At 38.3% G+C, this 26,911-nt stretch overlaps 1 protein-coding gene across 3 annotated transcripts; it reads right to left on the bottom strand.

Annotated features, from left to right (window-relative positions):
* Window positions 1-36: 36 nt before the first annotated feature.
* LOC149925903 (alkaline phosphatase, tissue-nonspecific isozyme-like) lies at window positions 37-26,881 on the bottom strand. Of its 3 annotated transcripts, none has more exons than XM_090161345.1 (8): window positions 26,626-26,879; window positions 18,445-18,671; window positions 1,908-2,258; window positions 1,485-1,686; window positions 1,273-1,413; window positions 895-1,206; window positions 539-730; window positions 37-165 (listed from the first exon to the last, which is right to left on the bottom strand). In XM_090161345.1, the coding sequence occupies exons 1-8, from the start codon at window positions 26,708-26,710 to the stop codon at window positions 140-142; spliced, it is 1,536 nt and encodes a 511-aa protein (XP_090017471.1). In that variant the 5' UTR covers window positions 26,711-26,879; the 3' UTR covers window positions 37-139. The 3 variants fall into 3 exon arrangements, with proteins under 3 accessions (XP_090017471.1, XP_090017469.1, XP_090017470.1); XM_090161343.1 differs by lacking the exon at window positions 37-165 and adding an exon at window positions 198-351 and having other exon boundaries at window positions 26,626-26,881; XM_090161344.1 differs by lacking the exon at window positions 37-165 and having other exon boundaries at window positions 396-730.
* Window positions 26,882-26,911: the final 30 nt, after the last annotated feature.

Raw genomic sequence — 26,911 nt, 5'->3', positions numbered from 1 at the left:
AGGAGGGTAGAAAGAGAGCATATTGTAAGCCAATAATAAAGTTAAAAAAATAAAATTTATTAGAAAGAAACAAGTACACATGCATTATATTCATATTGATGAGAAATAAAGATGTTTTCATGCAAACAAATGACAATAACTAGAGACCCGAGTTTAAATATTTCCCTAAAAAAAGAAATTGCTTTTCTAATAAAATGCTTAACTATTATCTAATTAACTTATATGAAGGGGCAATTAAATGACTTCTTTAGTTTGCACGTGAAGATGTCCAATTATAACGGGTATGGCTGGTACAGGAGCATATACCCACTCCAAACATCAATTCTAATAACCATGTGCATGTTCGAACACCTGTTTGAACAAGTGTTACTCATTCAATAAATTAATAAGATTTTCAATATTTTACAATAAAATCTTTAAGGTTTTAATACGTATAACAATTCAACAAAACGAGTTATATAAAATTACTCATCTCATAAATTAATAAAACCTAATACAACTATAAAAAGTAATAAAAACTCAGGTAATGGGGTATTACCTGCGGAGTTACAGTGATCCTTGTTATTTCCTACGCAAGAGGCGTAAGCCATAACATGAGCAATGTAGTTTTGTTCGTGAACACCTTGGAATAAATGGGCCATGGGACCAGTGGCATACAAAGCCACGTCTTCGCCACCGTGGGTTTCATCCAAATGAGGTACCAAAGATATTTGCTTGTATTCTTTGTTACCTGTAAGGTTACAATGATATAACTACAAAATATGTGTTATAAATAATAATTTATTATGTTTCTGAGGGACTAAAAGTGGTTGTGCTGAATTGCGTTAAAAAAACCAGGTAATTCACTACCATCATCAACCATCTTTTATAAACCTTTATCAAGTTAATGCTTACTCAGATCTATTTCTTGTAGTTTTTTCCTATTTTCGAAGGAATTGTTGGTGGCACTGGGCCCAGTAGTGTACATCAATGTCGTATAAGCAGCGTGGTCAATATCGGAAACATCTCCAACTCCCAAAATGTCGTTTCCACGAGCAGGATAACCATTAATGGTCATGACGTGAGAATGGTCTGCGGTCACAATGATTAGAGTTTCGTCGAGATTCACCAAGGACTTTGCCTTTTTAATGGCGTCTTCAAACGCTAACGTATCGGCCAAAGCCTTTCTAGCCAGATTAGCGTGATGAGCATGATCAATTCTACCCCCTTTCAATAAAATCAAAATAATTAAGGAGATGGAAGCTTTTAATTAATCCTGGATGTAAAACTTACCTTCAACCAACAAGAAGAATCCTTTCCCGCTTTTTTGCAAGAGTTTAATGGCGGTTTCTGTCATTTCCGAAAGGGCAGGTTGTCCATCTGATTTGTTGTTACGGTCTAGATCGTAATCCATATGGTTTTGAGCAAATATTCCTGAATATTGAAGAGTAGGGAAGTTCATAATTAACTAATATGTCACAGACACAGTGCCGTGTTTACTTAACCTAGTAAATAATCAGTGGACTTTATATCAACATCCTTCAACTCCTTTGTAGTGGTCACATATTTACAGTTGGCATTCAAGTCCTTTTTTTGGTTCAACCATTCTGAAATCAAATTTCTACCATCTGTTCGTTGTCCACTATTGCCTTTATCATCATTTAAATTCTTATCAATAAAATGCCTTCTTCCACCACCCAAAAACACCTAACAAAGAAAAAAACTCAGTTAAAAATTGAAACTTTTAAACATCATGGATCACAGAATCGTTCAAATTTCCCTCGCTAGTCTCCTGAAATAAGACTGGAAAAATACCAAATTAGGATCAGTTGGGTATGTTATGTTGAGATGAGAAAAAAGAGACGCAATATAAAATTAGAGTCAAATTTTAAAAATGATTCTGCGAACCTTTTAAGTAAAAAAATTACCTTGACATTCTTGCTAGAGTTCATTTGAACTAACTGAGAGGCAATGTCCATGCACATAGATGCGTTATCCGGTTTGATATCATTGGATTCCCAATTTCTATGGGCGGATTTGGAGTACAAAGCCGCTGGTGTGGCGTGAGTTAACCTTGTCGTAGTTACGATTCCCGTCTCTTTTCCGGCATTCTGAGACCAGTCTAAGATAGTGGTCAGTTCGTTCCCGAAGGTAGAATTGCAGTCTTTTGGTTTCGCGTTTGGCGACACCCCCAGTGTCTCGTAGTTAGTTTTGACTCCGGAAAATATCGCAGTCGCCGTAGCTGCCGAATCAGGAACCTGCTTATCCACGTTGTAAGTCTAAAAAGGTAAAAGACATAAATAGATAATCTACTTAGCTAGCAGAAGCAAATGGCTCAGTTGGAGGATAGTGTCATTCCATTTCTGGTTTTCAAATATCCCGCGTTAGATATTAAAACTTTCAAAAACGTAGATGGCGTCTGGATAGATAAAACTATTTTTGGACCATGCATGTAGCATCCATGCACGAGTGACGAGTCAAAGATCCTTGCTTGAACCACAGCCAACTTTGACACTCGCGCAATAACGGCCAACCCATTCGCCGAAATTCCACGAACAAGGATTTTCCGCTATAAACTATTGGAATTCAGCGCCACACTCGTTTTTATTTTAGCTTCAATGCAAACTATTCTAAAAATAATTTTCCGCTAGGGGCGCTCAACGCTGAGAGATATATTTGTTCGTAGGTTCACATAGAAACTTCAACGAATGGGTTGGCCACTATTGAGCGAGTGTCAAAGTTGGCCATGCTTGAACCAAAGATAATATAGACCTCGTACCCAAGATTAAAGAGTCAATAGCGTTTAGCCACTTCCTGCTGAAATCCGAAAAAATAGCTCCATAGTTACTATAGATAGTGCATTACAGCACCCGATGGAGTCCAATTTTTCGAAGGTAACGTGTAGAGACGAGTCGGGCAGACTTATTTTTTATGCCCGACACGGCCCAATCCGAAAATAAAATACATTTTGCCCGATCCGACCACGGACTGTAAATTTTCCTGAAAAAATAAATAAATTTTACCGACCCGACCCGACCCGATCCGGAAAAAAAAACCAAAATAAATTTCACCCGGCCCGAAAAAAAAACCCAAAATAAATTGTTGCCGATGCCATCGCAAAATTCTACAACACTTTCCAACATATTTATCTATAAGGATCAATCCAGACCATAAAGAATTTTAATTTAGTAATTTAAGACAATTCGACGGGCCTAACAATCGGCGTACCAAAAGTGACATAATTACCAAAAGTGTGACAATCCTTGTACTTTCGTATGCTAAAGGTTTAATGAATGCTCGACTCGAGATCGACCACATAAAAGACTATTTATTATAGTCTATGGTATTATATCGTACTTAGATGGCGATAGCACCTCCACAGAACGACGAAAAATAAAAAATACACTAACTTTGACCAGTGCTACTTAGTTACTCCGTTCCTCACTACGAGGCGTTATTTGTTGGTTTTAACTTCCTTCCCTCCCCAAGAGATACTTTGCCTTCTCCCGTCCCAAATTGTATTTCGCTCGAAACATTCATTCAGAAATAGGTCCGATTGACACACTTTTGGTAATTATGTCACTTTTGGGCGTACTCATTGTTGTGATGTTTGAATTTGTTACCAATAGGCGCTTAAATAAACCATCCTCCAAGGAAATCACCAAGAAGTAATACTTCTGAGAGCCAGGACCGCAAGCGCTATATAAACAATGACTTGCAGGTCCTGGCTCTCGGAAATATTACTTCTTACAATCTTTAGAGGATGATTTATTGAAGAGTCTATTCAAAATTAATAATTCTTTCTAATGATTTCCGCCACCAAGATTAAGAACGTCGCGCCGCCTGCAGAAATCCCCAATATAAATAACAACACCCCCGAGCTCATTGGTATATTACGACGTTTCAATGTTAATAACCATGTTCTGTTTATTGACTATAGGGAGCTAACACTCCGTAGCTTTGGCTTTGGCCGCCATGTTGGGTAGAAATTTTTTTCAATAGGAAAAAGCATGGGTGACGTCGTGAGATGTGGAACTGTTAGCTCCCTATATTTAATAATCCTTAAAGGGCAACGCAAGTGAGCTGGTATTTGTGTGACTATGTACGCAAAGTGCGAAATTTACGGTAAACTCTGCGTGGTCTCGCCAGTACCGAGTGGGGGTGTAGGTAGTGTTCGTACGGGGTCAAAATAAAGTCGGGGTCGGGGTGGGTCTAACCCCGCGAAAAACAAGTCGGGGTCGGGGTCGGGGATGGAAAATTCTTTGTATTTATTAAGAATAGAAAAATTATAAAAATACCCCAATTTTACTGGTTAAGATTAGATAGTGTATCTTGTGTAAGCCAGCCTCTGAGCCTAGGGACTATTAGTAATAGTCTTAGTCGATAGCTACGCCGCAAAATTTTCGTTTTGAAAACGAAAAAGTTTCAGAGTTGGCCGTTTTCAATCTATCGAAATCTGGCAGCCTTGCCCGCCTTCCGGCCTGTATCTCCATACCGAAAATGGCCGACGATTACGCCGCCGAAAATATTTTACAAAACTGATCGGCGGCATTTTTGACTGTAATTTTGAATTATCGACTAGGACTATAGTAAAAATAGATCAGATAGGTAGATTTTAAAATAGGTCTATAGCTTAGGCATTGCAATTGTTTAAATAAATTGTTTTATAAATTCACAAGTAATTTCCAAACGTTGAAACGTTGTAACTCCACACTCCTTAGCTGAGCCCGAAAGTCGAAACAACGGCAATCATGAAACTAAAACTTAAAAAAGCGACTCAAGTCGGAGGCAAGCGTCAAGCGAGAGCTACGTCAGTGGCATCAGCCGAAGGTCATTCGGATCATTCTATTGTCGCCCACGAAAAAAGGGAGAGAAGGAACCTATCTATTTTATATTTTTAGGATTTTAGCGGGGTGCGTCGGCGCGAAAATTTAAAATTACACTACGAAAACATAACCCCGAAAAATGGAAAACCCCGACTTGATTTGCGACAGTCGGGGTCGGGGACAGAAGTCGGGAATCCCCGACTTTCGGGGTCGGGGTCCCCGTACGAACACTAGGTGTAGGGGGTTAAAAAGCACGGTGCTTTTTCTTTTTTTTTGCCACAGAGCTTGCGTTGCCCTTTAATAAAAAAATTGTCAGCCCATACATATTTTTGTGGGTTTATTTTTTGACAATCGAAATTAGCTGAGGCGGATATATATACTTCGGGTACAAGATAAAGATAATACTTTGACTAAATCATAAATATATAGTGAAATATAGAATTACATTAGGAGAAGTTACTACAGAGCCTGAAATTCTGGAAGTGCAAATGCCTTACAAAAGCGTGTGGGGTAAGTTTCTTTCTCGTTGAAAATTCCACCCCCTCAAAAGGAGTAAAGATTCTCGAGGGACGCTGGGTAACTATACCGCCATCTAACGTGAGCTAAGTAATGATAATATCGTCTGCTATATCGTACGTTTTACAAGGCTTAGATATTAAGTGTTGTTAGAGTTGCCGTTTTTTGGTTACTATTTGCCAATTTTTTATCGAAATTACATGGTACAGACTTATTTTTCGTTTTAGATTTGCTAATTAAATAATAACTATATTGAGTTGATGCATCCTAGGAGGTTGGAACTTCATATTCCTAGATGCATCTGTCTCACTGTACCAGCGAGCATGAAAATGGGGATTAAGAGCTGAAACGGGTGGCTGGTTCACGTATTAAGGGTCCTTCTTAAAAGAAGTGTTTTTTTAATTTCGCTTGAAGCTTTCGCTAATTACTTTTACCACTGGACGACAAGCGTTGCCTAACCATAAGTCGTACTCACCTGGCTTTGTTAGCCAAGTTTGTCACTGACGCCCCTTTGTATAAATTACCATTGCAAACTTCGTAAATATTGTTCATAATTATTTTCCCTCGTACATATTTTCCGCTAATCCGTTATGCGTATTTACTTCTGTCTTCTTCTTCAATGAAATGTACCAAGCCACCAGGGGTCGCTTATAGGCACTCAAATGTCTTTCGAATTTGGTTTAGGAAGAGTGACTTAGTGTTTACAGATATTAAAGGGGCTCCAAAGTTCGGTAGCAAAATGTGCGTAAAGTCAGTAAAGTGCGAAATTTACGGTTGACTCTGCCCGCCTCTGCCAAGGCCGAGTGAGGGGTTGGGGGGGAATGAAAAGTATGCTCAATTTTCTTTCTTTTTTGCCACAGAACTTTGGAGCCCCTTTAAATTTTGAGGGAGTGAGTTCCATCGCGGGATGACACGGCTTGTAAAGTTATGTTTTCGAAATGTTGAATTTGTGCGCGGAATAAACTATTTTTTGTCGTGACCTCTGGTGCAGGTAATTGCTGCTTGTTCAAAGAAATTTTTTTCGCTTAAAATAGAGGTGCCATGTAGTATGGAAAAAAGTTATCCTAGGTCATTGTTGCTGTGCCGAACTTGAAGATAGGGAATAGATAGGAATTGTCGTCTTTCATCAGCAGACTGTCTTTAAGCTCAGGTACAAGTTTTGTGAGCTTGTTTAAGGATTTAGTTATAAGATTGTAGTCTCTTTTGAGATGAGTTGACCATATAGGCGAGGCAAAGTCAAGTAGCGGAAGGAGAAAAGCATTGAATATAGCCTTAATGAGTTTGGCGTTTTGAAGTGGAAGGATCGACGGACAAGCCCTGTGAATATTTTCATTTTCTTCGCCACAACGCGACAACTGGTGGAATGGCTTGCCCGGCAAGATAGTAGAAATGCACGCTTACGTTCGAGGGGTCACACATTTACCAAAATCCCGTACACTTTGTCTAAAATCGCAAAATCTTTTAACTCTCTCTATGGTAAATTAACATTGAAGTCCCAAAATCACTTCAAAAAGTAACGATAAAATCGCCAAAATCTCTACGAAATCCCGAACAAAATAATGGCAAATGTCCGACCCCTCGCTTACGTTAGAGGAAGATGGATTTTGTTGCTGGAGAGACGTAAAAACTGAAGCAAAATATGAGTTCAGTGAAGTGGCAATCTCTACCGTTTGTCCATTTACACGAAGAGATTGAACGCCATTTTTCGATTTGCGTTTTGAGTTGACGAATTTAAAAAGGCCGACTACAAAAATCTTCGGTTTACTCTCTTTCACTGGAAGTAGGCTTACTGCAATACATGTGTGCCATGTAGTCAGCCTACTTCCAGTGAAAGACAGTAAACCGAAGATTTATGTAGTCGGCCTTTAAAGAATGCCTTGGGGCTGGTTGATAAGTTTGATGTTGTAGTTCGCTCTTGCGCTTGTCTGGTTTTTCTTGAGAGGTGAGTTAGTCGGTTAGTCTATCGCCCTCGATCACCCTTTATTTTTTTATATTATACACCCAATCTTTTATCGTACTAAACTTGACCACCAACGTTGCCAACCCATAATTCGTACTCGCCCGGCTTTGTAGGCCGAAAATTATATAAATATAAAAACGCCGAGAAATGTAAGATAAAAAAACAAGAAATAAGAAACTGTTTGGTAATAAAGATGAAATGTTCTGCCTGGAAGATCTGTTTCGAAATATTTGGAGTTTTGCGCGTTGCTAGCCTTTCTAGACACGTAAACACGAGTGTCCAGACCTTTTTTGAGGGGGGGGAGATCCCCGACTGACACTCACGAGTTTTCTATTCAAGCCAGGAAACAATGGGATGGGAACCCTAAAACCTTAACCATTGAACGTTTACTCTCTGTGCAAAGGGGAAATAAATCCCCCTTTTAAAAGGGGAAATAAATCCCCCTTTTAAAAGGGAAAATTCGAGAGCGCTACTTTCGATCGGTGGCACCATCTAGTGAGCCAGATCGGTAACTTTTGGTTAAGGAGGGGCCTTAAACAGTATATAAGAGAGTCAAGGAGGAAACGTGAAACGCGGAGTTTTGATTGACAACAATGACAAGTGAGCCTAATCGCGGTCCGGCGAAGAAGGGGTTTCAGACGGGAAAGGAAAAAAGCGCTGAGAAGATCCTACACGGCTCAAGGGCCTTCAAGCAGCCAGCCGTCACAGATAATGCTAGGAGTAACAAACACAAGGAGAACGCAGCTAGCCTTTAAACACGCTAAGGCAGTGTTGTGTACAAATTTCATTGGACGAGCCTTTACGCTGCACGTTTTACCGGCGTGGGGAAGACCATTTCCGAATTTTCCGACGGCAGCAGGCGCTAAAGCGTCTAACCAATGAAAAATGTACGCGAGAAAATCCACGACTTTTGACGGGTTGCGTTCTCCTTGTGTGGAGAGCTGTGTTTGTTGCTGTATCAATTTCGAGCCCAGGGCACTACGGGGTGCCAAAATAAGGGTGATTGCACGGTAGAGATCTCTAAATCCGTAGCGCAGGCGATTGTGTATATTTGGTTATCCGTGACAACGTAAGAAGGGCTAGAAGGCGAAAACGTTATGGAAAGGTATTTCTTAAACCTAGGAAATCGGGGTTACCTCGTTTAAATAAACTATTCTATATTAGCTTTATAGGGTTAACTAATTTACCCCCGCTTTGAATTTTAGTCTTCAAAGTAAGAAAGTTCCTGTTGGTTATAATCAACATTTTTGAGGACAGGGCACTTGGAGCCCATTTGCTGTCCTTCGCACCGTTAAGGATATAAATTAAAATGATACAGCAATCCATAGGTGATATCGTGCCCTCACCAAAGCTGTTTCAATTCTGGGCATTTGGGCCCATTAATTAAGAGTAAGCTGTCCCTTAACCCATTACCGATAGTGGAAAATTGAACATTAATTACCATTTTCAAGGCATATAAAAATGACCAAAAAATTTAACTAAATAAAAGGCCGACCAGGCCCGCTAAAACTTTCGGGTCGGGTTGGGCCTAAAAAGCCGACTACACCGGATACCCGACTTGTCTCTGCTTTTTAGCTACTGTTCATTTGACATCTACATTAAATTGCAAACACTAAGCGAGTGCTAATACAGATGATTTTGTATTCCGATACAATAATCATTATTATATTGTTTTTTTTTCTTTTGAAAGAATATAACTTTTTAATTAATACTTTAGTTGCTACGTGAAAAATGTGGCTGTGGATAAAAATAGCATGATTAAAGTACATCGGATTGTTAACTTTTTCGTTGAAAGTGGGCAATTTTGAAAAATTAATTTTGTTCAATATTTAGTTTTTTTGTGGCTCTGACGTCACAGTCTCTGACTTTGACAAGGCTACGAGCGCGCGCTACAGTCACCAGAGGAATGCAGGGTTTTTCTAGCGCGCGTGCAAATCGCTCGTGCGAAGCATATGACAATAAAGCTGTTGTCTTGTGACGCAAGAGCAACATTTTAACAAGTTGGGCAAGACCACTTTTTATTGCATAAAATCAACTATTTGGATTGGTACTTTCGAGTTACACGCGATACAAAAATACTAAATAGCAGCCATTTTCCGTATGCAGCGACTTGTTGGCATACCCTAATGTTCTTTTTGTCACCCGCCAAGGGAACATCGAAGTACGAGTCAAACCGTAACTAACGGCGAGACAATAGATATACACCTACTGTACCTTATAAAGCTACCGCTACAGTACAACAGTTATCCCAAACCCTTTTACGTCTTTCTAGTTTTATCAAAAGACACGTTTTTCATTTGCATAATAGCGTGTATATCGAGGGGTCGGACATTCAGAAAAATCCCGTACGCTCAGCGAAAAATCCACAGAAAAATCCAAAATCCGCGAAAATTCCACAAATCCATAGAATAAATCTACAAATCCACAAAAAACCTGGAAAATTCCACAAATCCATAGAATAAATCTATAAATCTACAAATCCACAAAATCCAGGAAAAAATTCCACAAATCCACAGAAAAATCGAAAATCCACGAAACATTCCTCAAATAATTTTGAATTTGTGAAAAACCCAGAATTTTTCACAAATCCAAAAAAACCACGAGAAAATCCCAAAAAACCACGAGAAAATCCAAAAAATCCTTAAAATCCACGAGAAAATCCAAAAAATCCTTAAAATCCAAGAGATAAATCCACAAAATCCAAGAGAAAAATCCACAAATCCAGCAAAAAATACCAATTCGAGGATTTTTAAAAAATAGTTGTATTTTCCCAAATCCACAAAATCCAAGAGCTAAATCCGCAAATCCACAAATCCAATACAAAATCCACAAATCCAGTGAAAAATCCAAAAAATCCACTGGATTTGCAAATCCCGTACGTTTTTTAATGAATGTCCGACCCCTCTGTGTACATTGTGTAACAGAAAAATGGAGAAATAAAAAATCCCGGCGTTTGAGGCATTGAAATATGTATTCCGAATTTGAAAAGGAGATCCGTCGTTGCATACAGTTTGGGTAATACGGAAACGTATTTGCATACTGCGAACATTCCAAGTTAACACCTGTTTCAACCATTGCCACTGTGTTCTAATAATAAACGTTCTTGGAAAAGATACGGCAGTTTTAGAATAAAATAAGGAAACATAATTAACACAATCACAGGGGCCCCACTCAAATCTTCAATTTTTTTAAAGGAAAAATAGGACTATTTTTACAAAATTATAGGATTTTATAGAATTATATATGCTATTTAATTTACTAACTTTATGCATTTAAAAACCAAACTATATTTAGATAAATAAATCTTTGATTTTCACTTAAAATATAGAAACTATTTAACCATTTTATCACAAAAATATACTAGTAGCTAACCATGTTAACAATAACAAAAGTATAGACTAGAATGACTTGTTATATAAATTTATACTATAGCTAAATCTAGCAATTTAACTGACGTCGTGAGTGGCTGGATTTGAAATGGGCAAAATATCAAAATTATACTAGACTTTTGGGGGATTTTGCTAAAAATAATGGATGTTATAGGACATTTTTGAAAATATAGGAATTTATAGGAATTATAGGACCCCTGGGGGCCCTGCAATGACAAAAAGTAGGTCACAATACATTACGAATCATTTAAAAAATTAAAAATCCTTCCTCTTAAACCGAATCCGCCCGGCATCTCATTGGTTACCTAAAAGTGACGTCTTCTGACGAGATTGAAGCACGCCGGTGACGTCATTCTCCGAGAGTATAAATACATTCTTAATATTAATTAAAGGCAGAAGTTAATGAGAAGCAAAGGCGTAGGAGGAAACAACGGTCCCCGGTAGAATGTGAAACTGATAACTTTAGGGTCAGCACAGACAGGGTAAAGAGACTTCCTATATTTTTAATGCCTTCCTATAAATTCCTTTATTTTCACCTTCAGCTTCCTCCACTAATTAAAATCAGTTTCCACTACTAAACCAAACATTCAGCTTCCTCCACTAATTAAAATCAGTTTCCACTACTAAACCAAACATTCAGCTTCCTCCACTTATTAAAATCAGTTTCCACTACTAAACCAAACATTCAGCTTCCTCCACTAATTAAAATCAGTTTCCACTACTAAACCAAACATTCAGCTTCCTCCACTAATTAAAATCAGTTTCCACTACTAAACCAAACATTCAGCTTCCTCCACTTATTAAAATCAGTTTCCACTACTAAACCAAACATTCAGCTTCCTCCACTAATTAAAATCAGTTTCCACTACTAAACCAAACATTCAGCTTCCTCCACTAATTAAAATCAGTTTCCACTACTAAACCAAACATTCAGCTTCCTCCACTTATTAAAATCAGTTTCCACTACTAAACCAAACATTCAGCTTCCTCCACTAATTAAAATCAGTTTCCACTACTAAACCAAACATTCAGCTTCCTCCACTAATTAAAATCAGTTTCCACTACTAAACCAAACATTCAGCTTCCTCCACTTATTAAAATCAGTTTCCACTACTAAACCAAACATTCAGCTTCCTCCACTAATTAAAATCAGTTTCCACTACTAAACCAAACATTCAGCTTCCTCCACTAATTAAAATCAGTTTCCACTACTAAACCAAACATTCAGCTTCCTCCACTTATTAAAATCAGTTTCCACTACTAAACCAAACATTCAGCTTCCTCCACTTATTAAAATCAGTTTCCACTACTAAACCAAACATTCAGCTTCCTCCACTAATTAAAATCAGTTTCCACTACTAAACCAAACATTCAGCTTCCTCCACTAATTAAAATCAGTTTCCACTACTAAACCAAACATTCAGCTTCCTCCACTTATTAAAATCAGTTTCCACTACTAAACCAAACATTCAGCTTCCTCCACTAATTAAAATCAGTTTCCACTACTAAACCAAACATTCAGCTTCCTCCACTAATTAAAATCAGTTTCCACTACTAAACCAAACATTCAGCTTCCTCCACTAATTAAAATCAGTTTCCACTACTAAACCAAACATTCAGCTTCCTCCACTAATTAAAATCAGTTTCCACTACTAAACCAAACATTCAGCTTCCTCCACTTATTAAAATCAGTTTCCACTACTAAACCAAACATTCAGCTTCCTCCACTAATTAAAATCAGTTTCCACTACTAAACCAAACATTCAGCTTCCTCCACTAATTAAAATCAGTTTCCACTACTAAACCAAACATTCAGCTTCCTCCACTAATTAAAATCAGTTTCCACTACTAAACCAAACATTCAGCTTCCTCCACTAATTAAAATCAGTTTCCACTACTAAACCAAACATTCAGCTTCCTCCACTAATTAAAATCAGTTTCCACTACTAAACCAAACATTCAGCTTCCTCCACTTATTAAAATCAGTTTCCACTACTAAACCAAACATTCAGCTTCCTCCACTTATTAAAATCAGTTTCCACTACTAAACCAAACATTCAGCTTCCTTCACTTATTAAAATCAGTTTCCACTACTAAACCAAACATTCAGCTTCCTCCACTTATTAAAATCAGTTTCCACTACTAAACCAAACATTCAGCTTCCTCCACTAATTAAAATCAGTTTCCACTACTAAACCAAACATTCAGCTTCCTCCACTAATTAAAATCAGTTTCCACTACTAAACCAAACATTCAGCTTCCTCCACTAATTAAAATCAGTTTCCACTACTAAACCAAACATTCAGCTTCCTCCACTTATTAAAATCAGTTTCCACTACTAAACCAAACATTCAGCTTCCTCCACTAATTAAAATCAGTTTCCACTACTAAACCAAAGAAAAACCCGTTAATTCTTCTTATTCCAAACGTCTAGCAGACGAAATTATATGTACACGCTTATTTGTTAATCTAGTAACACTGCCTGCCGTAAGATGGCACTACAGGCTTAGGTTAAAGTTTTAGATCGAGCTCCGTTAGCGTAGGTGCGACGCGACGGCGAGCCCGTATTGGGGGAATATAGTTTTCGTATTCCTAGATAGTACCGGCATTCATATTTTCATAGTGCTTAGTTACTTCTACGCGTTATTGGTAATACACAGTTACCTTTGTGCCAGGATACGGTAAACAACAGGCGCGGTTTGGCGGAAAATAATTCCCAATAGAATATGCGTTCAGCCTGTGAAGGTAGCCAATTTTAATAGCCTTCGGTTTCCCCTTTCCATAAAACCTTGTAGAGGCGAACCGTAATACCATAAGTTAATGATACCTCTAAGTACACAAATGGCTATGCTGCCTATGGCGGAAATGCTTGTCCAAATCGACCTATGTCTCTCCGTACTGCGTATCAAAGTAGCCTTAACATACACTTGGAACTGCCGAAGCTGACGTTTCTTTAATCCTGTTTGGTGCAAGGCTAGCTTGAACTTCCCCAAAAGAGGTAAATTTCGATATTCCCTTAGAAAATTCGTTCCCCCCGCAGAGGCAGAAAAACGTTTTTTTTTGCTATTGGTTTATTTCTCTCATGTGACTGAAATTATAACGAATGAACTCTCTCCCTCTCCCCATCCACCCCGCTAAGGCACCCCCACTAAGGTACGACTAGTAAAAGTAGCCCCTCCCAATATAGTTTCATTCTCGACCGCACAGCGGCGCTGGGTCAGAGATATTTTTCAAATCTTTCATTTTTGCGGGAATCGGAGGGACAAGATTTGACATAACATTTTCTGGACAGAGATTCCTCCTTGAAAGGGCTTATTTGTGTACTTAGAGGTATCATTAACTTATGGTAATAGTAAGTGTAGGGAGCCACTACCCTCCTACGCCATCTAGCCCAGCCACTGAAATAAAAAGTCAATAAAAGTCGCTAGATGACTGCGATTATTAATTCTCTCTTGAAGGGGAATTGTCACCAAAACCAAAATTTACCAGGGTTTTTTACAGAATGATAGAAAATATATTAATGATTATGTCCCTCAAATTTTATAGTTATTGGAAAAGTATTTAAAAAGTTACGCTACTTTTTCCGCAATCTACATCAAACGGCTCCAAAAATTTCAGAAATCACGGTTGAACCTACGTGCAGCGCCAAAAGAATGCAGTGTGTCAGAATTTATAGCCCGGTGTACCTAGTAACAGAGACCATATCACCGGAGGCCTATCATCATAGTGCCCTACGCCAGAGTCCACCTAGCCCGGACAGGTGACAAATCCAGCATGGGTAGCAGAACCCTACTACTGATGGTCGCACCTTTGACGCGAGCCACTCAACCCAGCAGAAGGTGCAGCAATGGGTGGACCAATCCCCACTTCGCACACAGCAGTGGGATTTAGAATGGATGCTATAGCAACTCCAGCCGACACCCTACCCACGTAGGTAAGGAGCCAAACCCTTTGGAGGGAGCTCCTAAAGGGGAACGACGAGCACACAGCAGCCCAAGTAACCCGGCCCAGCTGGCACCGGAGATCCCGGTGGGCCCCAAAAGGCCGGGAAACAGGACCGCCGTGCCCGCATATGGAGGCCCGCCGCCCCACAGCAGGCTACCCAATCCGCCGAGGCGGCCAGCTTGCCTGGACCCTCTCCGTTAGCCTGAACCGAAGTTCAGTATCCAGCCCAAACCTGACCGAAGTCGGAGGTGGAGATGGGATCAATTGATCAGAACTAACATCTCCCAGTGTGCCACCGCCCTTATGGGTTACAAGAGCCGGACCCCGACTACCCGGTAAAGCCACCAGTTATTGCACACTCGAACCCATTTAGGGCCCCAAAAGAATGCGGCTGCAAAAATTTGAGAAAGTGCGGCGTGCAAGGCATTTTAAAAAACACTATAAACTACAATCTACGAGTATAACTCGGTTGAAAAACCAAGGAGAATGTCGTAGCAGACGACAGTTCCGACCGAAAAACGATAAAACCGGTGAAAATAATATTTCGTCCACGAGATGGCGCTGTAGGTAGGTTCAACCAAGCGGTTCTGAGATTCTTGAGTCGGAGGGGGAGGGATAAAACACGAAATTTGGTTGCTAATAATAAATCAAATACTGGAAATATTAACATGAAATTTTTTGAATAACCATTTTCGGACATCCTCTATCCATTTAAATGATTTTAACCCAATTTTAGGGTGGTGACAATTCCCCTTTAAGAGATATATTATTAACATTGGTACTATTGCCTAAAACTTTCTAAAACGATTAGTACCTTAGAACTCGACTAGTTGGACGAGCAAGCGAGTCGAAAACTTTATCCTAAAACCTGCGCAGTTTTTCGGTTTAAATTTGGTATCAATTGTTGAATCAATAAAACCCGGCCTTAAAGTTGTATCGCAGATTTAACTATTCGCGTAGAAGAGGTTTTTAGACGCGATTTTAATACATTTTTGTCTGCTTTCGAAAGATTTGACGTTCAACCACAATTTACAAAGGAGACGTTGGAAAATCAGGAGTCCTGGCTTATTTTAAGATTTTGGTGATTAAAGAGCACCGGAAACTCACTTACAAATTACATTTTTAATGATTAAACTTACTTTACGATAATATAAAATAAAATTACCATTGCATGTATAATAAAAACATTTTCATTATACGTAACGTATTCATTTATTTAGTTTAATAGTAATTTATGTATTAGTGCCGCAACGGCGTCTACAGTTAAAATTACTTTACGATAAAACTAAATAAAAGTACCATTGTATGTATAATAAACACATTTTCATTATACATACAGTGGTAATTTTTTAGCGTCTACAGTTAAAATTACTTTGCGATAAAACTAAATAGAAGTACCATTGCATGTATAATAAAAACATTTTCATTATACATACAGTGGCCATTTATTTAGCGCCTACAGTGAAAATTACTTTATGGTCGGTTAAGCACATGGATGGTCCAGGAAATGACACCGTAAGTTAACGGTTTCCGAGGGGTCGGACATTTGTACAAAATCCCGTACACTTCGCAAGAAATCTCCGACGAAATCGCAAAATCTGACCAAATTTCAAAATCTCCGACAACATCGCGAAATCTCCGACAACATCGCGAAATCTCCGACAACATCGCGAAATCTCCGACAACATCGCGAAATCTCCGACAACATCGCGAAATCTCCGACAACATCGCGAAATCTCCGACAACATCGCGAAATCTCCGACAACATCGCGAAATCTCCGACAACATCGCGAAATCTCCGACAACATCGCGAAATCTCCGACAACATCGCGAAATCTCCGACAACATCGCGAAATCTCCGACAACATCGCGAAATCTCCGACAACATCGCGAAATCTCCGACAACATCGCGAAATCTCCGACAACATCGCGAAATCTCCGACAACATCGCGAAATCTCCGACAACATCGCGAAATCTCCGACAACATCGCGAAATCTCCGACAACATCGCGAAATCTCCGACAACATCGCGAAATCTCCGACAACATCGCGAAATCTCCGACAACATCGCGAAATCTCTGACAACATCGCGAAATCTCTGACAACATCGCGAAATCTCTGACAACATCGCGAAATCTCTGACAACATCGCGAAATCTCTGACAACATCGCGAAATCTCTGACAACATCGCGAAATCTCTGACAACATCGCGAAATCTCTGACAACATCGCGAAATCTCTGACAACATCGCGAAATCTCTGACAACATCGCGAAATCTCTGACAACATCGCGAAATCTCTGACAACATCGCGAAATCTCTGACAACATCGCGAAATCTCTGACAACATCGCGAAATCTCTGACAACATCGCGAAATCTCTGACAACATCGCGAAATCTCTGACAACATCGCGAAATCTCTGACAACATCGCGAAATCTCTGACAACATCGCGAAATCTCTGACAACATCGCGAAATCTCTGACAACATCGCGAAATCTCTGACAACATCGCGAAATCTCTGACAACATCGCGAAATCTGACAAAATCGCGAAATCTGACAAAATCGCGAAATCTGACAAAATCGCGAAATCTCTGACAAAATCGCGAAATCTCTGACAAAGTCGCGAAATCTCTGACAAAGTCGCGAAATCTCTGACAAAGTCGCGAAATCTCTGACAAAGTCGCGAAATCTCTGACAAAGTCGCGAAATCTCTGACAAAGTCGCGAAATCTCTGACAAAGTCGCGAAATCTCTGACAAAGTCGCGAAATCTCTGACAAAGTCGCGAAATCTCTGACAAAGTCGCGAAATCTCTGACAAAGTCGCGAAATCTCTGACAAAGTCGCGAAATCTCTGACAAAGTCGCGAAATCTCTGACAAAGTCGCGAAATCTCTGACAAAGTCGCGAAATCTCTGACAAAGTCGCGAAATCTCTGACAAAGTCGCGAAATCTCTGACAAAGTCGCGAAATCTCTGACAAAGTCGCGAAATCTCTGACAAAGTCGCGAAATCTCTGACAAAGTCGCGAAATCTCTGACAAAGTCGCGAAATCTCTGACAAAGTCGCGAAATCTCTGACAAAGTCGCGAAATCTCTGACAAAGTCGCGAAATCTCTGACAAAGTCGCGAAATCTCTGACAAAGTCGCGAAATCTCTGACAAAGTCGCGAAATCTCTGACAAAGTCGCGAAATCTCTGACAAAGTCGCGAAATCTCTGACAAAGTCGCGAAATCTCTGACAAAGTCGCGAAATCTCTGACAAAGTCGCGAAATCTCTGACAAAGTCGCGAAATCTCTGACAAAGTCGCGAAAGCTTATAAAGTCGCGAAAGCTTATAAAGTCGCGAAAGCTTATAAAGTCGCGAAAGCTTATAAAATCGCGAAAGCTTATAAAATCGCGAAATCTTATAAAATCGCGAAATCTTATAAAATCGCGAAATCTTATAAAATCGCGAAATCTTATAAAATCGCGAAATCTTATAAAATCGCGAAATCTTATAAAATCGCGAAATCTTATAAAATCGCTTAATCTTATAAAATCGCGAAATCTTATAAAATCGCGAAATCTAATAAAATCGCGAAATCTAATAAAATCGCGAAATCCTAATAAAATCGCGAAATCTTTGACGAAATCGCGAAATCTTTGACGAAATCGCGAAATCTTTGACGAAATCGCGAAAAATCTTTGACGAAATCGCGAAAAATCTTTGACGAAATCGCGAAATCTTTGACGAAATCGCGAAATCCCGTACGCTTTTTTTGGGAATGTCCGACCCCTCGCCGGTTTCAGTGACTTCACTGGATGTCGGAACCGGCTGAAAAATAATCATTACCTTAATGAGGCTGGAATAAGGGAACTTCTCGAATTCGAGGTAGTTCTCTTCGCCAGGTTGTCCCATGGTCTGTCCCCTGAAGATTCTAGCCGCCGTGATGGTCGGGATGCCCATGCCGTCGCCCACGAAGATGATGACGTTCTTGGCCACACCCGTGTTGACCACTTTATTCAAGGCATTCTTCAAGTCCTGGCTAGCCACCTCGTTCCAATAGGCGGCGGTACGATCTGAAAACCAATATGTATTAATGGTAAAATTAAACGGCACTATTTTAAAGAAGAGTTTTTCGTGATCATCGGCTTTACAAAATTGTTTTTGATTTTAATACGGATTTGACGTACTATAACTATTAATTTTGTCTAAAAATACCCATGGGTCGGATGGATATGAACTTCCGTATTTATGGTGAATCAAATGAGTTTCATATTTATGCCACTAGGTTTAGCAGAAGCTAGTTGCGTAATTTATTTAATTTTAAAAATGGAGTGTTGGTAAGATATTTGGTGACACCAAATAGTTCGATCAAATACCAAATCAACCAAACCTTAAAAATGTTGACGACTATTAAAAGGGTGGTAGAAAATGTTTGGTATTGCAAATAATTTGCAAAACAGGTTCAATAATCACGGGGTTCTTCGCTTATTGGCTAGATTATTCAGCCTTGTGTTTTGAAATTTCATAAAGAAGCAGAGTAAATCTAAAAATGTAAACCCAAGTACATCAAATTAATTGTTATTTGGTCATTTAACTGGTACTTTTTTTAATTCAAAAATATTGGATGAAACTATTCGACGATTTTGCACTAGTTAAAGCATTTGATCATCATCTGATTCCCCTCGCGATTGAGGCTTGCGAAAGACGACCCAATAAGCGAAAGAGTTCAACCAACATGCTTGTAGATCTCGTAGAAAATCACGAGTCAACTGCACCTCAGACAAGTTCTGATTCAGAATCTCGATTTCAAAGTAACGCGTCATTTGATGATATTATTAATGAAAATATTTTAAACTAGTCAAAGACTTAAGTCGTGAAAAAAATTGTGATTGGCCAAAGTCATGTAACTCAAGTGATAATAAACTACTATTTTATTTCTGACGGGTAAAGCCAAATGTTGGCTGTCCTTGTTTTTAGACCCCCATATTCACCCCCACTAGTCAGTGACTACTAAAATAAATTATGATAGGAGGTTCACTAGTCAGGCCGACTACTTAAAAATATATCATTATGTCCAACCCTATGATCTAACGTCTTCTACAGACAATTAAAAGGTCATAGAACGTTTTTTCTTAAATGAACTTATCAAAATATAAGCGAGTGGTGTAAAAATTATATTAAAATGCAATAGTTGATTTTATAAAATGCCTTTACGCTTGCCCAACTTGTTGAAATGTTGCCCTGGAATAGTTCAGCCCATAGATAAAATAACTTCGTATATAGATAGGAAATTTCAATGGGGCCAACTGACTCTCACGAGATTGCCCTGACATCTAGTGACTGCGCCAGTTGGCTGTGTTTTCAAGAGCGTAGAACGCGAGGGGCTAACCACTCTTAGAAAGTCTATACACCGGATTACAGTTAGATTAGCACTGCCAAAGGCAGGGACTTCAAAGATTACGCGTAATCCCATTAGTATAGTCAAAGGTACGGCTCTGTACACCGATTACGCGGAGTGATCAGCCCCTCGGTAGAACGTATTGAGAAATTTGAGGTCTGAGTTTTGGGAATAAACGTATTTTGCAAGGTAAATGTCGTCAAATATACCAGAAATAGCGTTTAAAACAAACTTGAAATCTTTACTGAATGCTATTTCTTTAGTGCTATTTTTAAATTTGCTCTCAGTTCAAGAAAAAGTACTTTTAATACATATAGCTCACTTAAGCCTTTGCAATTGGGATTGCGTAACACCAAGGTTCTAGTACGGACATCGAGTAGCGCGAACTTCACCAAATAATATTATTCGGGTGCCGCCACCAGATGTCGGCCAAAATTCTGGCGTCACTTCTACAACATGAAGTTTCCTATCTATATACGAAGTTATTTTATCTATGGTTCAGCCAATGCCTAAGAATGAGTTCATAAACTCTTTAGTGGGAGAGAAAACGGATCCACAGCTGAAGCGGGGAGGCAACATTTCAACAAGATGGCCAAGGTTATTTTATAAAAAGAACTATTAATAAAAATGGAAATTTATAATTTCATGATCTGACAAGCGAGTTACACAACTCATTAAGTATACCCATAAATCTATAACTACGTTCCTAAATGTGTTAATTAGTCGAAATAATTGCTAATAGCCATCTGTGGTGTGACGTAGAATTGTCGTTATACTCAAAATAGAAAACGCGAGGCGAGCGGACGGACATTCAAACAAAATGTAAGGGATTTGCAAATGCAGTCGATTTTTATTTGTATTAAATTTTCCTCTATTTGTTGAAAACCCAGCTGCATTTTTAAAAACCCAAAGGATTTGTATTTTAGGTAGATTTGTTTCGAGAATTTGGTGAATTTTTGCCTAATTATGTAGATTTGTTAAAAAACCAGTATTCTTTTTAAAAAAATACTAAATAATTGTTCGATTTTTTCGTGAATTTTATATTTTTCTTTGGGCGTACGGAATTTTTCTAAATGTGCGACCCCTCGAGGCGTGGTCATTCTAAGGATCCTATATTGTAACATATAGAGTAATATCGGCGTGACGTATGTCGACGTCACCCATGCTTTTCCTATAGATAAAAAACTGCCCTCAAAATGGCGGCCATAGCCTAAAGCTACAGAGCGATACTATTCTATAGGATCCTTGGTCATTCTACATAGACCCCGACCGTCCGACGCCGCGAAATTTCGATCGGCGGCGGCGATCTGATTTCCCTTCGGCGGCGTCGGAGCAATCTGTGTGCGCTGAATTTTTTGTCGACGGCGGCTTTAACCAAAATTTAACGGCGGCATGAAATTTCGTGGAAAATAAACTACCTTTTATTTGCAATAGCTAAGTAATAATTGAAATGTGTTGAAGAAAGAAAAAAAAAATATTAACCGTCGGCGGCGCGCCGTTCAAAATCGTACGGCGGCGTCGTTGTCTAATTCACAACTAATGGCTTTAAAAGTCGCTTGATGACTTTGGCCTTGGGTATTAGCCTAGCTGATTATTATTTATTATTATTATTATTATTTATATCCGTCGAAAGTTCTTAACTACTCGCCAAACACTAGGCGTTAAAACTGGTTTTACACCAAATATTTCCCGTAATCCATTATTTATTTTTATTTTTGTGAAATTAAAGCCATTTACAATAAATTTAATTATTTAATTAGATAGTTGATAGTAGAAAATTATTCCATGAAGTTGGCAATTTTTAAGCTTTGAGTTAGCAAAAAAAATATGCCCCGCCCCCCTAAGTGCTACGCTACGCCCCTGCACGCCATAAGAAAAAGAAATGACACTTTTTTGAACAAATAGAAACTTATGGTAGACCATTATCAAGGGGGTAACGACTATCATTTGAAACGTACACCCAGAACTAAGAACTAACTGCGAGCCTGTTAAACAGTTTCGGAAATGCAGGTCGAGGGTGCAGGTATGTCCAGGTACAAAATGATGTAGACATTGACCGGCCTGTTGCTGAATCACACAGCAAAATAGTGATTTAAGTTATTAACAATTTTAAAAATAGTAACTGAAAAGTGACCGAAAAAGTAAAACAAAAACATCAGATTTTAACTCTTATCACATTTCAACAGTTTTATTTGCTGCTCTATAAAATTCGAACGTACGCCAATAATTTCGTGAATATTCACGAGCTTGTCCGAGTACAACTTGATTTCGATATAATTATTTACTCTAATTGAATAATCTACACATCCCTAGAAACTAGCTCCAGATAGAATAATCTCGATATTAATTTACCATATTAGCTTGTTCCGAGGCGTGTTCATTAGTATGAGAATATTCTATAATAAAAATGAATTATTTACGACAAATTCTCATGAATTGAATTGCTTGTAAGGAGCAAAATACAATAAAACACATTGTATAATCATTTTTTAGTTTTCTCCAATTGTTTGTTTATTAATTTTTGAACATTTTCTCTGGTGCTATAATGAATTGTCACACTCATAATACGCGTCAGTGTTTTATTGTATTTTGCTCCTTTTACAAGCAATTAAAGTCATGAGAATTTGTCGTAAATAATTCATTTTTATTATATTATACCATGACCAATAAAAATCTCATTGTTGAATTCTTAATATTCGTTATACTTCGAAAAATACTTCACGAATATTCGTTATACTTCGAAAAATACTTCACGAATATTCGTTATACTTCGAAAAATACTTCACGAATATTCGTTATACTTCGAAAAATACTTCACGAATATTCGTTATACTTCGAAAAATACTTCACGAATATTCGTTATACTTCGAAAAATACTTCACGAATATTCGTTATACTTCGAAAAATACTTCACGAATATTCGTTATACTTCGAAAAATACTTCACGAATATTCGTTATACTTCGAAAAATACTTCACGAATATTCGTTATACTTCGAAAAATACTTCACGAATATTCGTTATACTTCGAAAAATACTTCACGAATATTCGTTATACTTCGAAAAATACTTCACGAATATTCGTTATACTTCGAAAAATACTTCACGAATATTCGTTATACTTCGAAAAATACACGATATTAAGCGGAAATACAAGATTTTGAATATATTACAATTTAATTTCGATATTTCCCAATACTTGAAGGATTTAATTTCGATATTTCCCAATACTTGAAGTATTACTTTTTTTAAAATGTACACCTACGACACGTAGTCGTTACCCCCTCGACCATTACGCATAGACAATTCTTCGAATTTAGAAACACATCCAAGGTCAAACTTACACTCCTATTTTAACTGCCAAGGGCAAACGTAATTCGTGATAGTACGCTAAACCTAAAACTTTCGGCATATCGCCCAAAATACCAGATTACCAGTTAAATTAAATAGGGTGCGCATGTGGAAGCGAGTTTAGTTCGTTCCGTCGGAATGTCGCCAGGTAGAGTTGCAAAGCGGATTTCCTTTGAGAATGACAGGTATCACACCTACTTTTAAACCCTCCTTCCCTCGACTACGCTTTTAAATTTACTCTGGTTGGAAACCAGATTATGTTTACGATCATCCTCTTTGCAGGTGTAGCCTTGGACGAAAAAATGTGGTGCGCTCTGTTTCGACTCGCATCAAGGATTCTCGCGACAAAAACGAGTCTTCCTTAGGTTCATTATGTCGGGGGCGTAATTACAACATAGGTAGTTTGGGATATAAGTGAGATTGTCTATAAATAACACCGTGCTGTGTTATTACCTAGTTATTTTGATGGTTAATGAATAACACTGCCATTAATAATTTCTTGATCGTACAGTCCCGATCAAAAGTTTCTGGCCGTTTTCTCTCGGCAGCCATTTTGTTTCTATTTTAGGTAGAGAGCCGAATGGGGGTTTCTATGAAAGAATACCCGCACGAAAATAATATAGGTGAAAATTAATGCCCTACCACAATTAGGGCGTGAGCAAGGCCGGAAATAGCCAAACCCCTCCAAAATTACGTCACGAAAAAATAAATACAATATGTCGTGTCGAAGCGTCATAATATTCGGAAACATAATCTGGTTTCATTTTTTAAATCGAATTTGTGGTTGTAAAGTTATTGAAGAAATAGTGATGCCGGAAAACATTAAAATTAACAATAAAATAATTTTTAAGTGAAATGAAGCTAGCGTGAAAGTAGCATTTAAAATAATATCGCTCGACACTATGATATTTTTGCATCACCCCAAATAGAGATATTATTTTAAATACTACTTTCACGCTTACATATTTTAATTATTGTTTCATGACGACATTTTGGAGGGGTTTGGCTATTTCCGGTTTTGCTCGCGCCCTAACTAAGGTAGGGCATTAATTGTTTTCACCTATATTATTTTCGCGACGGTTTTTTTTTATAGTAGCCCTCATTCGGCTCTCTACCTAAAATAGAAACAAAATGGCTGCCAAGAGAAAACGGCCAGAAACTTTTGATCAGGACTGTACATTATAATAAAAATTACTTAACGAAGCTATGTACTTTAAAGCCAAACTAGTTCTACAACTTTTCAATCAGATCATCAAGATAATAAGCTAAAATTATTCGATTACACAAAGACAAGAGGGTTTACACATTTTACACTTTACTAGTGTTGTAAGTCGGAAATTTTTTCGGAAAATTTTCCGAATTTTACCGAAAAAAAAGTTTTCATTCGATGATTAGTCTGATAGTTTAAATAAAGCGGCATTTTCGCCTATTTTTTCGAATCTAAAAGTAAAACTAAACCTCTAGAATAGTTTAAACTGATTATTAAGGTTTTGTAGTATGTTTACTGTTATTAAACATTTTATATCAATAAAAAGTAAAAAAAAATTAATTTGTGTGTCAATTGTTTAAATTTTCCGAATTGCGAAAAATTTTCTGGAATTATCCGGAAATTTAACAACACTACACTTTTCCAAATTACTATTTTTCCACTATAGAGTACATAGAAATCTCATAGGTAACTAGAATGCTGCCGTCTACGGCCGAGCTTGTCGCCAGTTCGCCTTGAACCTTCAGCCAATGAGAGGCCGTAGAGTGGTTCCGCCAAGGAGGATAATAATCATCCTTGGTTCCGCTTCTATCGCGGGAGCTAGGACACGTCATTATCTCTGGTGACATTAAATTCTTGGCAGAACCACTCTTTGAGCTCTGATTGACTGAGATCTGGCTATCGTCTGCCACGGCGTTTGGTCCATTTGCCAGTTACACGGCAGCATTCTAGTTACCTATGAGATTTCTATGATAGAGTAGTATCAATCTGCAGATTTGGGCTATGGCCGCCATTTTGAGGGCAGTTTTTTATCTATAGGAAAAAGCATTGGTGACGTCGACATACGTCACGCCGATATTACTCTATACTACAACGTAGAGGTTCAGTGTATTTGAGAAGTCGTTTGGTGTTACACTTTTTACCCCTGGGCGGTCGTAGGGGCAATTGGTGGAAATGCAAAGTTAGTAAAAATGCGTGAATGGGAAAGAAAAACGTCTAATTGTTCTTAATTGTAGTCTGCTATATAAATTCGTCTGCTGCTTCAAATTGGGTTAGTAAAATGACTTATGCGACAAATGAAGAGCATTGGGGTTCAGATCTGACGTCATCTTGGAAAGTATCTACACTAAATGTCCCGAAGAAACGAAAGATTTCGGTTTCTCGCGATAGTGGAATTTTGAAATATAAAACTGATATTATCTAATTATCGTTTCAATATTCTAGTATCAATTTATTTTATCAACAAGGCTCTAAATTACGTAACCCTATCCCAAATAAATAAAATTTTGAGATTGTATTACGGTACTGTTATTATCGAATACGAGAGGATGATTTAGAAAAACGGTATCCAATTCCGTTATATTGTCAGATAATTTAATCCCTCTACTGGGGTAATTACGTGAAACTAGGCGCCGATGCAGTAGCCAAGTGATCTAGTCCAAAAGGGGGTCATTCATACGCTGATTTTCCTTACGGAACCCACACATCCTTAAAACAAATTTCCACCTTTGGATAAATTGTGTACTTTACGAATCATCCGTTCTAAGTCAAAATAAAATCGACGAAACTATGTCACAGACCATCTTCCCTTTAAAACTATCTAGGACACGAAAATAAATTCTACTTAAGGTCACCCTGACCATTGAGCTAATAGACCTGCAGCCCTAGGGCGCCACGTGCTGGTTGCTATCAGCACTATTTTTATTTATTTATTTAAAGATAACGTAAACGGGTGTCTGATATTGTAACGGTTCCCGTAATCATATCACGTTATTCAAATAAAATCCTAAAATTGTTAACAAGGTAGGTACAATGAATTGCACTTAAGCGAATACCGACAAATATCGGGGCATACACTAAAAGATTTGTATACCCCCGTACCGTTAAATAAAACATACCGGAAGGCACATTGAACTTTCTAAGGTTCATTAAAAGAAATCAATACCCGTGGTGCAAAGGGGCAAGAGTATTGTTAAGCCATAGCCGGTATACAGCCGGCCATGGAAAAACGCAGCGAAATAGCGTATGAAAATTAAAAGCTGTCGAATGAAAGCCAAAAGTTAATAACATACCATTGACTCCGTTTGAAACTGCCAACAAGCCGGTTATTTGTAAATGTACGAACATGAACAAAGTTAAACGGGGCAAAAGCGTCATCCTCTCCGTTTGATGGTTGAACGGTGTCTGGTGGAACTGATGTCAATACGCGCGAAGAAGTACTTTAATTCAATCGCTCCGCGTTAAAGGAAATATATTTACAATGAACACATGTTACGAAACACCAGCGGGTCGGTGAACAATATTAAATACCCAATTTCTCTTTCGGCAATCTCTCGAATACAATAAAAAGTTATTTTG

Source organism: Leiobunum rupestre, chromosome 10 (genome assembly GCF_980474605.1).
Source record: "Leiobunum rupestre chromosome 10, qqLeiRupe1.1.hap1, whole genome shotgun sequence".
In the NCBI taxonomy this organism is placed as follows: domain Eukaryota; kingdom Metazoa; phylum Arthropoda; class Arachnida; order Opiliones; family Sclerosomatidae; genus Leiobunum; species Leiobunum rupestre.
This window is presented reverse-complemented; position numbering and strand designations above follow the sequence as displayed.